At 38.5% G+C, this 14,973-nt stretch overlaps 1 protein-coding gene across 2 annotated transcripts in view; it reads right to left on the bottom strand.

Annotated features, from left to right (window-relative positions):
• LOC124614027 (protein FAM193A-like) overlaps positions 1-14,973 on the bottom strand; it is a 228,731-nt gene that overhangs the window by 211,588 nt on the left and 2,170 nt on the right. For both annotated transcript variants that reach the window (XM_047142845.1, XM_047142846.1), the window contains exons 2-6: positions 7,295-7,392; positions 2,456-2,614; positions 849-991; positions 583-770; positions 363-493 (exon numbers count right to left, since the gene is read on the bottom strand). In XM_047142845.1, coding sequence (XP_046998801.1) covers positions 363-493; positions 583-770; positions 849-991; positions 2,456-2,614; positions 7,295-7,392 — 719 coding nt within the window. The remainder of the gene's footprint in view (positions 1-362; positions 494-582; positions 771-848; positions 992-2,455; positions 2,615-7,294; positions 7,393-14,973) is intronic.

The raw sequence follows: 14,973 nt of genomic DNA, 5'->3' as shown, positions 1-14,973 counted from the left end.
GTGGGGGAGAGTTGGGGAAGGGGTGGGAGAGGTGGGGAAGAGGTGGGAGGGATGGGGAAGGGGTGGGGGAATTAATGGAACATGGAGGAGATGGGAAGGGAAGGAAACTTGTGAGAGACGGACATGGTGAGTCTGTGGAAGAAAGGGGGAGGGGTGAGAGCAAGAGGGGAGGGGTGAGAGCAAGAGGGGAGGGGTGAGAGCAAGAGGGGAGGGGTGAGAGCAAGAGGGGAGGGAATACAAGAGAGAGGAATATAATTTTTATTTTTGTATTACAAATATTGCCTAAATTCCTTTTCATATATGTAAGATCTTTGTCACATCTAGTGCATTTAACACAGGAAATGTTGGCGGTTTCTACTTACTTGTAAGCTTCAACCAATGTTTCTGTGTCCCTCCACATAGCTCCTATGAGGGTCATTTCATCATCAAAAGCAAGATAATGATGCACTAGATCTGAATACGCTTCGTTTTTTCCAGGTAACATGTTACGCAACTGTATAGCAAAAATGATAATGTCACTGAATCAATTTGCAAAATACTGCTGCTTCAGTCACAACACCATGGAATACATTAATTCCTCACCTGACCAATGTAAATAGGTAAATTGTCCTGGACAATAGGGTCTGTATACACTAGGCTCTGGTAGAGGTGCTTGTTTAGAACTTCCCAAGTCAAGCTGAATTTCTGCAAGTGTTCCTTTTCCAACTGTTGCAATATTGGACCCAACTGTTTGGCAGCATCACACAGTTTATCATACCCTTCCAACAGACCTGAAAAGTATAAGGTTATGAAATGCATTTCAAAATTACAAACAGTATTTCAAGAGCTAAAGAGAGAACAATAAGTACCTGTAATGAATATTTCTGCTAACTCTGGGGTTTGCTGTTCCCTATGAAGCAGTTCCAATTGCCTTACTTTGGCTTCTATAACAAATTCCTGCACCTGTGCTTCCAGTCTTTGGAACAACTGATGAGCATCACGTGTACACAACCTAAAAGGAATTTGAAGGTAATAATCTTGCATTGGAACTCAGTTTCACAAAAGGTCAGCACTGTACATTACCATCTTCACTTTAACGAAACACTTTCTTTGCGAATAAATGTGCATTGAACACATTTTTAAACTACAGACAGCAGGTAGCAAGGACTCCTAAAATCTGAGAAGGAAAGACGTTAGCATAACACTGTAATGATACATTTAGAAACCTGTCAGGACCTTACCACGAATGTAGTTGGTTCGTTGGTTAGTTAGTTTGCTACATCAATTATCATATTTGTGGTGTCTGTGACGCAAAATTTGTAAACTGTTTTCCAAATATCACATTTTCCACAAATATATGACGATATAGTCATTATTTAACTACCTTTCATGCAACTAATAAGTATTGGCAATTACTGGAAACTTAATTATGACATCAGCTCATTTCATAACTTCTTTGTCCTTGATCATGTGGCATGCTGCACAATATTTTGAAGGTGAGAAAGAACTATGTCTAACAACGCCTAGTTCAGAACTCCTAAAGACTGGCTGGAATGCATTGGTGCTATTTTAACACACAGGATGTGGGCTGGCAGCCCATGGGCTCGATCTAGCCTGTGATAGGTTTCAATCCAGCCCGTGGGAAAAAAAACAGAGAGACAGGGATGTGCTCACATCATATTTTACAGAAACAACCAGTGCCTATGCAATCAGCCATCTTAAGTATTTTTCGACAAATACGTAAAAAAAACGCTTGCTTATAGTGTTTGCTGATATTAACTCACGAAATTTCAAATATTCGACTGAACTGCCTGTAACCAAAAGTCGCAATGTTACTTCTAACTGTTTGTTGATAGGAACTGCCTATTTCAATGACATATTGTCTTCTTCTATCCTTTCTTGATTAACATTAGTAAATAATTATTGTCCATTGTGGTCATATTAAAACACAGCAACACGTAAATTGAATATACTTTCTAAAAAGGGTAACTGAGGCACAATCTGTTGGCAAAGGGTGACGGGAGAGGGGTGCTACTCATATCAGTCACGGATGCTATAGTTTTCAGTTTATGTGCTAGGTGCGCCGATTTCACATTATGTGACATGACGAAGCAACCCACAAACTTCAGAAAGCATGTGAGCAGGCCCACATGTTATCAAAGGTTGTCCACACTTGCTCTAGACAGTTTGTACTTCTTCTCTGAACAAGCAGATTGCTGGAATGCATTAACAAAATAGTTGTTTCCCTACTTTACCTCAATCCAAGCCATCAGAAGGCAGTTTAGTTTATTATTAGCTTCAGTAAACTAGCTACTCTTTTGTACTTTGAACTGAATGTGTGTCATACTTCTCTGCATAACGTCTACATCGTCATTGCAGCAACAATAACACCAAAACTTATGAAAATAATTCTTTCAAAAGTAATAAATAATAAAATCAGAGAACTCCTATGCTAAGTATTACAAAATTAACTTACTTGTGAACTAAGGCTTTCATTTTAGCTTCAGTTTCTGATGATGTCTGTGTCACGTTTCCCTCCATAACCATGCGATACACCATTCGAATATGCTGACGCAACTCCAACCAATGGGATTGGAGGCGCCGCATGTCTTCCAACTGATCTGCTGCTTGTTCTCTGCAAAAGTAGTACAAATTTACATAGATATAACAACGGGCTTGGTATAATTTTTTTGTCACAATTTTCCAACATTTTTTGCGGTTTTGTTCTTTTTACGGCAAACTAACATAAGATGATATGAAGCAGGTTGCTTTAAAATATGGCAGTGAGGAAGACTTTATTACTACTTGTGGGAAAACAACATAGACTTTGAAACTGATAACTTTGAAAGGGTCAAAGATCTATCTACATAAATAAATCAAATGGGATTGCCAAAATTTCCCCACCACATGTTCACTTTGAACCATGTCATCAAGATAGTGGATATCCCTACTTAAAGCTTAAAGAAACTAATGAGACAAGAACAGGGATTATGGTTCTTGGGTAGGGACAAGCTGGGGTGAGAAGGGGGTGGGAGGAGGGGGAGAATAGCATCTGAATTTTCATTTGACCACCAAAATAACAACACACTTCACGATACCCACCATTATCAACAATTAAACATTAATTTCAACTACCAGCTCAAACCACAAAATCATACACAACTACTACAACACAAATTTTTATGCGCACACGCACACACGCACGCACGCACAATACCAATCCCCAACACAATACCCACATCAAAATATAAATAAATAATTTTTAACCTCTGCCGTATGGTTCACCATTAAATGTTGATAACCTCTGGTACCTAAATCTCTGTATGAAGTAAATGAATCAGAAATGATAGTGGAACCTAACCTTCTGCATTGTATACCTGAACCTAACCTTCTGCATTGTATTCCTCAATTAAAGTAACCAAAGCCCGTTTTGCACTCCTCCTCACCACCCTAAAAATCACATCAGAATTCTCACCCCAGAAACAACAGTCCCTCCACACCCTCAGAATGATCACTGCTCCCATTATTAGCCTTCCCAAACACAGATTTGTCCATTTTTACAACTATCCATGACCCCTGCGCCCCCACCCCCATAGCCAAGTCAACCGAAACTCCGGGGAGGGGGAAGGGGATACACTAACACACTGATCATTGAAATCCATCTCATGAAAACAAAAACAAATAGACAAACAAGCACACAAATACCAATAATAAGTTGACCAAACAATATCCCATATGGCCATCCTAGAATTCTTGCAACAGGACCCCTCTTAATAGACCACCAAATATTGTCACGGTGGGCCTACCATATGTACTCATTTCTGTTTCAAGCAGCAGCAACTATGGTCAACTTCAGCAAGTCACTGCACTGCTGACACCTCACCTGCTCCCTCACCAGGCCATACAACTGAAGAAATTTAATTGTCACAGCCATATCTTTGCTCACAACAGCAACTAACAAATGACTGGTATATTCAATCACAAGATCCATACCTAGCAACAAATGACAAAGAAGCAAAGTTAAATTTCAAATCACGAATGAACAAATTTCAAACGACAAAGTAACAGCTCCAAAACCAAAAACAAATCAGTAGCCGATAACTAATAACATTTAAATAACACACAAAAGCAAACTCTGAACACACTGAGTAACGCACTGCACTAAGTACAACGCCACACTAACATCACTCATAAACAATTTGGAAACACAAACATTCTTCACTAGTGTGCCATTGCTTATTCCAACATTCACTCTGCAAACACAAAACAACATAGTTATGTCAAGGATCAAAGCTAACAACATCTGGTACTCCCAACTTTCTGCTGACCCAGAAAAATTATGCTGAGACTATCACACCAAAACAGTAAATAAGTCTGTTAAAAAAAGGAGGACAAATACTTTGCAAGGCAGCCTCTTAAACAGAGCTTTGTAAGATCAAAACATCATGGTAGATGGTCCTCTTTCACACACAAAAACTTATTTTATGTCATGCAAGAGCATTACTTAAAAGAGTACATTTTATTATCTTCTCAGTAAAATGTGTTTCCTAACAGTTATTATTCCAAGTATTCATAGTGTCAATAAATTCTTAATGGAATATTTTAGCATTATTATTAATTTATTATTACTTATTTCATTTGTCAGTCATCTAATGAACATGACAGCTTATAACAATTCTGACAGTTATTATTTTATCTTTTTTCAAAGTCAGATGTTTTTCATAAATGCACCATGTCCCATGTCTAGCAGAGCGTTAGTCTAACTATATGACAAGTTTTTTTCCTTGTACTGGAAACACCCAAATGCAACCAGAGTTGGTGGAAGATGTCTTGGTTTTGCACTTCTTAGAACTGTATACCCATTCCACCTAGATTTATTTGTTTTTCTTTCTTTCTTTCAATATTCCACTACAGGATTCTTGTTTTCAGTAATCAAGGGTGTAGAATAATCAGTTTCTCCATGTACCGATTCAGCAACTATTTGTTTGATTATAGTCAGAAATAGTATGAAAATCTTTCAGTGTTGTAGGGTATGTTGTGCTGAGAAATAATTGTCAAGAAAAACACTCGGTATCATTTGAGCACAAATTCAAACAGCTAACCAGAGATGGTGTCACCATATGTTTTCTTTGTTGGTTACCTATAACTGAACAAGAGAGCAATACCAAAATTGCACTCAGAACAGTAGTAAGGATCGAACCCAAGCTTAAGGCTGAACAGTCATGTATGCTATCATCTACATAATGAGAACAACTGAGATTTATTGTACATTGGGGAGGGAAGGCGGGTGTCATTTGAATTCATGCACGCAGACTGGTTGGCTAACTTTAATGTTAATTAACTCTGAAACAGTGCAATGTATTGAATTTTTCTCGTAACAATTACTTCTCAGCATGATCTATCCCACATTGTCAGACTGTTTCGGACTGCCCTGTATGTATTATTTGTAAAAAGGTGTTGAAGATATATTTTGTTCATTTGGAATCCTCCAATGCTCTTATGTGGTCAATGAAGCGAAGTCTGTTTTTGTGAACTGTTCCTGTAATTTTCCTATTTTAGAATATATTAACTGTTTCTAATTTTTATATGATCCCATTTTGTGTAAGATCTTTCTCCCTGTTCTAATTCTGCTAGTTCACATCTAACTCTCTGTGTCTCCCTCCCCCACCCGCACATTTTTTTAAGTCTCTTTTTATGCTGACTCACTGTTACACAGCTCATGTGAATCAGTTTCTTCCTCTTCTGCACTCTGAATTACTATACCCTACCACTTTCTTACCTGAACATTACATTATTATTTCATGGGAATGAGCCAATGTCGGATAGTAACACTGGTTGGGCATCCTCTGTGTCCATATTTCTTTCATTATTTTACTATGAGCTTATTCCCTCACTTCACACCAAATTGCCCCAGTCTCTTCCTACTCCTACTACTACTACTACTACTATTACGACGACGATGACCACCACCACCACCACCACCACCACCACCACCACCACCACCACCTCCTCCTCATGTTTCTTCTATGTCAATCCTTGTTTCTTTATACTTTTTTGTTTCCACAGTCCACTTTATGGTTTCTGTCTTTACTTTCCAGCTGGTATCACAGAATTCAACTACTTGTCTTGAGAATTTACATGGTTTCATTCTCATGACATGGCTTTAACAAATTTTTTCATCCCATTTCAATAACTTTCTCCTCCATTTCATTTTCTTGGACATTTCACCCATCTACAATTTTTTTTTAATAGCTTGATTTTGACACATTTTGTTTCAACATATTTTGGTGCTTGTTTATTGGAAAGTAATATACTGTCTTCTAAAATGAAATCCACAAGTCTCTTTTTTATGCAATTTCTTTTAAGAGTTTGGCCACTTTCTGAGGTGGCTTGATGTCACAAAACAAGGGTACAAGATCATCTACAAATGCAAGACAATTTAATTTTCTTCTACCTAATGTGATTGGGTGCATAAAATTAAAAATATATTTTTGCTTGCGCCACTCTGTTATTACTTGATCAGGTACACAGTTGAATAGTAATTGAAGTATGTGTCTTATGTTAGTTTCGAAGGTGAAAGATTCCAAAATTTCTAATTTAGATTTTGGGATTTTGTTTTTGCTTATCAGAGTTTTGTGGTCTCAGCACTATTCACTCCAACTTTGGAACAATGAGTCACGATAAACTGAAATGCAAGTGTTTGAAGTCGACAAATATGTATACTTAGCTTCGTTTTCTTGACAGATCCTTTGATGCTCCACATTTACTTTCAGCTATTTGTGTAGCCACAAGTTCAATCGTGTTTATGGGCCAGCATTTTAGTGGTTGTTTGAACTTTTTCCATTGTTTGTATTCCTCTTAGCGTTTTCCAATAACATACTGATGCCGTCATGTGTATCCCTACAATCCTGCCACTTTGTGCTATCCATCCACTGTTGGACTACTTCTGTTTTCTCTCTCTACGTCTTTCCATTTACTATCCTACTTTTTCCTTCTCAGCGGAAGCTTAGATTTAGCTCAGTCTTATTTTTGTGTGTGTGTGTGTGTGTGTGTGTGTGTCTACGGATCAATTCCTCATGTATAATGAGAGTAGTTACTTTACATTTTCAGTTGTTTCCTCTGAGTCTTTCACGGTGGCATGCATGTGTGAATAAAAGTTTCGCAGCCATCAAGCCATGTCACTTTGAATAAAACAAAACGGTTTAATTCCACGTGATGCATCTTGAAAACTGAGAAGATATTCCTTCCACTCTGACGATGTGACATGGAATATATCAAAAGTCTAAACACATACACCACCAGCACAAATGCTTACCTCCGATCTTTGCATGTTTTACAAGTGCATTGCTTCTCCTCCTTTTGAAATTCAGTTTTTTGAAGAGAATGTGATAGATTCTCAAGCACAGGACCATTCTGAAAACAAAACAATACAGCCAGTCAATTAAGATAAAAATACTTTTGGATTAAAGGAGACCCCCCCCCCCCCCCAACACACACACACACACACACACACACACACACACACTCTTCTGCTTTTGGTGAGTGGTCTCCTTTCATTCAAAGGTATTACATTTCACCAGAGCTTTCCTAAAAACATGGTTAAATAAAAGAATTCTGAAAGCTTCTAGCATTAATCCAAGTTCAAAACCTTTTCTTCTGATCACACTATCTGCTGAAAGTTAGGAACTAAAATAAAATAAGTACTTTCAGCTAAGTCCATATTCACAAAATATTTACCGGTATTTCGTGATCACACTAGACGATAGTCACTTGATCATGTTCTCATGATTACATGTAATTCTTGTACAAAATGATAAAATAATTTCTTGGGATGGTCAAATATATAATCACAAACTTATTGTCTAGTCACAGACTTATTGTATTACACAATCTCCAAGAAAAACACTTACTGATAATCTTTGTCATACAGTATTTTCAGCTTAACAATTACAAGAGGTAGTCAAAGTATTAATCATCCATATTTATATAATTAATATATTGTTTGTGATGTCTAAAACTTTCGTGATGGGCTAGTTGTAGAAATGGTTCTCATGCAAAACATTTGATGATGATATGAAACCCCACAATATTCTGAGCTACGACTGCAACCTTCTATTTATACCAGTCTAGGTGAGAAACGTGTAGACTTGAAGGCACTAAATTCAGTGGCTAATAACAAAGCATTCCTGATCGGTAGAATGTAGGACAGCCATGGCACCTATCAGATGAAGCAAAGTCATCAGCACACGTGCAAGGACTGTCATTTCCTCCCTCGCACTGTTGGCAGGCCACACTACCAGTCTCTGCTGGAAGCCAAAAGCCAGGATATGCATTAGTGCTGATGCAGTGCCCATCCACGCCACTGTTGTCAAAATATTTCAGTCGCCACCAATGCGTTATCCCTTGAGTGACTAGTAGTTTCCTTTTGCAGTTTCTGTAACATGAACACTGCCAGCACTCATTACCATGCTGTGTTAAGTTGGAAACCTGTATCTTTTCGTAAGATTTGTTGAGCTATGAATATTAGACTACATTTTTCACTACACTGTTCCAGTACAAAACTATTGGAGTGAGGAATTTAATCCTTTGGTAGTCCATGTTGCATACCCTGATGCTCAGCCACTGTTTGATGTCTGACTTACCACAGCTACAGGGAATCCAACAAATTCCAAGCATTCTCACACCAAAAGAGCCCACAACAGAGCCTACAAGAGCTCAGAGTTGCATTGGTGGTTGAAAAATGCATAATTTGAATTTAGTCTTCTTCAGTGTTAATTTCATTTTTCAAAGATAGATCACCATCATATGGAAAGATGGCCACTCCTCTCTGTTCTTCACTTTCTTCTAGCCTCTTGACATTGTCCAACATGCATCGAATGTAAGCCACAGTGGATCTCCTGTTCAGAACATCCATTTTGCAGGAATGTATTACAGAGGTGATGTAACTCATCAGCTAAGCTGTATGAATCTGATGAAGCTTGTGCTCTGTGTAACAATATCCAAAGCATGTCACTTCGTAGTGAAGGATGGTGATGGCTAATGGCCTGAAAGTGCAAGTCTGGGAGCGCAGGTTTACAATACACAGAGCTTGACCTAAGACGCCACCCTCCTTTTTTCCACACCAACATCTCCATTTTTATCAATCTCTACTGCAAACTTCTAGCTTGGCCTAACAGCAACATCATTTCTGCAGTTTCTGAAAATGAAATTACTGAACATTACTCAACTTTATCAATGGGCTTTGGCATTTTGGTTCCCCTAGTGGTATGCTACAGCACTGTGGTGCAGGGATCTGAACAGACATCAATCTGCAAACTAACAACGTCAATTAATTAGTAACACAACTTTATTTTTTTGAGGTGATAATTAAATATTTATGATTACTCCTCATAAAGCTTTCTTGTTATCAATTTCTGTGTCACAGAGAAGTGGCACTGTGTCACCTGGAGACTATTACGAACAAAGCACAGTCTAGATTACATATTTTCTTGTAATGAACTGTTTTGGCTGAATTCTGCCATCTTCAGATCTAAATTACAAAGAGGAGGATAACTACTGCCATATTGAACAGTTGTGTGTCAATATGCACTTGCCAATGCTGGTACAGCTATAACTTGTCCATATTTAACATCTGAAGACAACTTGCACATTAAAGAATAGAAAAATATTTATGACATTATTTAAAGAGTAACAGTGTGTGTGTGTGTGTGTGTGTGTGTGTGTGTGTGTGTGTGTGTTTAGAATGATATATCAATGTGTAAAACATACTAAAAAAAACCAAGTATCAAGATTTATTTTTCATATTTACTTAAGTTTTTCAGCAGATCACAAATTTTAAATTTATGATAGTTTAAGATTAGTTATTGAATAATGTTTTCCTCTTGAGCTTTCAAAATTTCTCACTCTCTCAACATATGTGACATATTTGAAGCAGAATTACAGCAAACTGTGAAACCTAATGAGTACACGCACAAAATTATGTCAACGCAGTCACACACCACCTCAGCCATTAGTGACAGCAGCTGTTAAGTTCACTAATGTTTCTTTAAAAATAATTCTATAAATTAATAACAGAAGGCAGCACCTGACAAGGGAGAGGTAGCAAGATCTCGGTAAATTTTTCTCACACAAAATGAGTCCAATTGTAGAGCAATAGGTGGCTTGTGCATCAAGAAAATCGTGGCCTTCTCATACAAGGGTGTGGTCTTTTGGACAGTGTCGTGGTCCGAGCTGTAATTGGGTACAGTCTTTTGAACACAGGTTCATGGCCCGAGTTCTGCTCAGGCTTGGCCGGCAAAGTATTAATTTGGTCAAAAATGGTCATTAGAATAAAGTACTTGATGTAGACTGTGTTTGTTCATGAAAATTTCATTTCCTTACCTCAGATACTGCCCTTTGCTGCAAACACTACCGCATATGAGACAGTGACCATCCTCATTCAGACAAGATCTGAGGGATCTGGACACAAGAAAGACCTATCAAACAAGTGCATTTAATGATATGTTCCATAACATGTGCAAAAGTGTCCTGCCCTACACTCTCAACAATCTCAACCTGTTGAGACATTTAGTGTTACAGCCTCAAATGCAATATGAAAACACAAATTTCTTTCCATAACAAATGTTATGATGCATTCACAGTTGACTTGACAATGGCAAATACAAAAACACTCATTTAACTATTAATTCTTAACTGACATTGTTTGTGAAAATATTGTGAAAGCTCTGAATTGAGATTGATCAAATTGTTGGGAAAGGAAACGTAATCACTGCTCCTGCCAATTTGACCCCCCCCCCCCCCCACACACACACACACACACACTTTCTCAGCCCTTTAACTAAGTAGTTTTAGATCAACAGACACAACTGACAACTTCAGACAGCAAGTGTTTTGTTTCTGCTTACAGCCAACCTGAGCATGACTGGGTGCAGTAACATAACTGTAGTAAATTTGAACACTTTTCAATCTCTCTCCTCTCATATGCAATTATTAACAATTTCAATTGCACATAAAATTCCAGCATCTGTTAGCTGCATATGTCATTTCTTTTTCCACTGGTGCTCCCTACAAGGGACAATTACAGTGTCTGGACTAGTGAAAGAATCTGTGTTTGTTCCCTCTTCACTGCTATAGGAGTAGATTGGCATGTCTAGATACAACAGAAAAAGGGGGGAGTGCAGTAAGAGTGTGTGTGTGTGTGTGTGTGTGTGTGTGTGTGTGTGTGTGTGTGTGTGAGTGTGGGGTGGGGGGGTGGGGGGGGGTGGGGGGAGCGGCATAGTAACAGGCTGAAATGGGATGGGTGTAGAATTATTGCTAGTGGAGACTGAGGATAGGATGACACATTGGAAGAACAGTTTGCATATAAGTTAATTCAGAGAAGCTGCTATCAGTGCAGGGGGGGGGGGGGGGGGGGGGAGAGGGAGATGTTTTGTGCTTATGCTCACATAAAAGGCTACGCTAAAATTACACTATAAGTGGTATATAATGGCTCCTTCCACGAGTGACTATTTATGATAGTATAGAATATGCCCACAATGGAAGTGTAATAGAATGAGATGGGAGGGTGTGTGAACAGGTCTTCTTCCATCTCGGTCTTCAATAGGTGTGTGGCCTGTGTGGCAAGAAGCGGAGGGAATTAGGTGCAGCGTAAGGACAGGGCTGGATATTTTGTGCATAGGATTGGTAATAGTATACCAATGAGAGCTTGGAAGGATTGTAGGTAGAATATTCTTCATCTCCTGCCTCTGTATGAATATAAGAATTTGAAGTCCTAACTATGGATGTGCTTAAGTTGTTTGAATGTAGGAGAATGCTGGATAATAATGGGTGGTGTTGGTGGGGGGGCGGAGTGGTTGCTTCTTTGCAGCTTATTCAAGGGGGTAGTCAGACGATTTACAGGTATGTGTGGATGTGAGGCACGACAGGTATGTTTGCCGAGTAAGTTTGGAAAGAAATGGCTGCCTGTGGAGGCCTTAATGAAACTTCAGCATTCTGGGCCTTGCACTGCCCCACACTGCAGATGTGCAATCTGTGGGCAAGCAGATTGTACGAGACAAGAGAATTTTTTGCGTGGGAGGGAAGGCACCTGTTACGGTATGGCAAGTGGGTTTGCTATTGGGAATGGTTTTTGTAGAATGATGAGGGAGGTGGAGATCAATGTCCGGGAAGGTGGTAAGTTGTGCCGAAGAGGACCAGTTGAAGCATGTAGGGAAGAAGGAGGTTCAGGCTGCGGAGGAATGAGATTTCCTCTAAGTGGCCCACAAACGGGTCAGTATAAGAAGGTGCCTTCATACGCCCACAGCTGCCGTGCAGCAGAAGTAGGGCTCGTGCAAGATAACGCCTTCATGTACTGTGCCGTTTGCTTTGACCGTTACGAATGAAACATGCATTGCCTGCTTCAGAGCAGCTGGTGGCCAACTTGCTGCTCTGCCAGAATGGAGAGTGTGCACACCACCTGCTCTGCAATTTCTCTCAATGATTAGAAAGAAATTATTTGGTAAAAACATTGATTCTCTCACATATCACAGCCTCATTGGTATGTTTCATGATAAACTGCATATCACTTCATTAATGGTGATAATTATTGTGATACTTTTAAGTGACTGCAAGAAATTTGAATAGTTCACAAAAATAAATAGCAGTCGCTATGAGTTTGCATTTGGTGCCCATTAGGTCCCCAACACTGTGTACGAAATGTAGCTAACACACTGAATTTTTCTTTAAATTTATAGAGATGGGATCCATATCTGTCTCCAGTCTTGGCAAAATAGATTGTATGTAGTGCACTCACTTCCTTTCATGTGTATAAATGATACAATGAAAGTAAAATATTCATAAAATCCCTCATATCTTAAATGGTTTGAGATATCGAAATGAGTTTTTGGCAGGGGCTCAGTAGTTTTATAAATCCCTTCTACATGTCTACATGCCTGTTGGTTACTCAGATACTCTTCCATTTGATGTGTAATGATTGGTATCTACATCTATATCCATACTGTGCAAACCACTGAAATGTTACGCCCTTCTGGTTTCACAGGTAGCGCAATTTTGAGAGACCAAATCCACTGCAGTTGATGGCTCACTAAGGAATTCTGCATATGTGGAGGTTATCACAGTCAAAATATCCTAATAAAGAACTGTACTTTGAAGGTCATGATACTTGTGTGATCAATACTAATTCAGGCAAACTCTTAGGCAGTTCCCAGTAAGTGGTGCCATCCAACACCAAAGCTAAGAAATCAATGAGAATTACTCTCATCAATAAAAAATATAGTCAAGTACCTGTTAGCTGGTTTGAGATTTCATAAACAAATTGCAATCTTTTTACAGTCTGCATGTGAGCTCACTGGTTACTAAGGAGTATATACAATATTTGTACTTAATGTTATCCTTATTTACCTCTGTTTTAAATCAAAATCCAGCCACTATTGTGTTCTCCAGAAGAATATTCAGTCATTTCAGTGCCACAATATGTACACGGGAAATATTTTTCAAACACACAACCTCCACAGCAACTTGTACCTCAAATCATTGGTGCTAGATTATACAAGGAAGTAAATTTAAAAAGAGAAGGATGTAAAAGTAAGAAATGGGATCCTAACAGGAATGACAAACTTAGCTTAGTTGACATTACTGAATTGTCACAATCCAGCACTACAACTAATTTCCATACTGAATTCTGTCTCCCACTAAAAACAGCAGTAACAGTCAGGCACGTGATCGCACTCGTTGTACCAAAAAGGAGGCATGAATGGTTTACCAGACCTGCCTCTCCTAACGCAAAGAGTTAATTTTTTTTCCTAAATTTAGTGTAGGCCTTTGCCTAGTTTGAGTTTATTAATCTATTCATTCCCTGATACATGATCTCAATTCTACTAAGCAAAGTTTGGATGCCATCTAGCAACTCGTCCAACACCTTCAATATACTCTCACAAATTTCTCTGAATTGTGAGTTGACATTGCAAATACATCAATCAGGATTTCTTCTGATGTCTAAAAGTGGCAAGTTGTTGCACACAATTCCCTATCATAAGGGCAAACAGGTTGTTGCTAGACATTGCTTGTTAAGTGTGTCTAACGAAACTGCTCAAATGTGCTGGCCTATATTAACTATGTAATAACAAATCATCTAAGGTTATGTATATCATGTACAAGGGTGACACAGTCAACTAAGAAAAAGTTAAGACCAAGAGAAAACAGTGTCTTGACAGCAGTGCTGGAGGAGACTTCTATAAATAACAACTCAGATATAGAATGGCTGTGCAGTATCAATGTCACAGGAAAGGTAACATCAATGCTGTATTAGAGATAAACATTTAGTTTGGTACTAACAACACTCCTAAAGTATCCTTCAAGGTCGAGGTTATGTTGAACAGTGACAGTTTTGATGAGGGTTGAAGAAAAACCATCAAATGTGAATACAAAATAAAGGTTATAGAAACACATTGTGCCACATTCACTCCATGTTTGATGGATTTACATTACAAATAACAAAATTGCAAGGCAAATTCAGAAAAACTGTATTAGGCTACGTAAGAAACCCATTTCTGCCTAGTAATTTGGTGTATATTACAAGCGTATATTGAGTGCCAAATAGGAAACAGGCAGGTGGGAGACAGAACTTTTCTTAATAGCTCAGCTTCCTCAACTAGAGAACGCTGGACAAAATATTCAGACTAAACAGTTTCTTACCTTTTGCATCAACAGGGCTGCACTGAGTGTCAAGAAAGTTGGGAAAAGATCATGGAGAAGGGCTAGATGTATGAAGGTCCCACTGATAAGAATCAGCAAACTTAACGGCTCTGTGAAAATATAAGACCTTGGAATGAGTAAGATCTTTTTGATAGGAGCTACTTAAGAAGTTTGGTGACAAAAAATGAAAATTATGTGTAGAAAATATGAAGGACAATCCCTATGGGTAAATGAGTTTATGAAAAAATAAAAAGATTTTTTCACAGCAAAAAAAGTCAATACACCTAAGGAAGACCTTTGCAA

Source organism: Schistocerca americana, chromosome 4, assembly GCF_021461395.2.
Source record: "Schistocerca americana isolate TAMUIC-IGC-003095 chromosome 4, iqSchAmer2.1, whole genome shotgun sequence".
NCBI classification, from domain to species: domain Eukaryota; kingdom Metazoa; phylum Arthropoda; class Insecta; order Orthoptera; family Acrididae; genus Schistocerca; species Schistocerca americana.
This window is presented reverse-complemented; position numbering and strand designations above follow the sequence as displayed.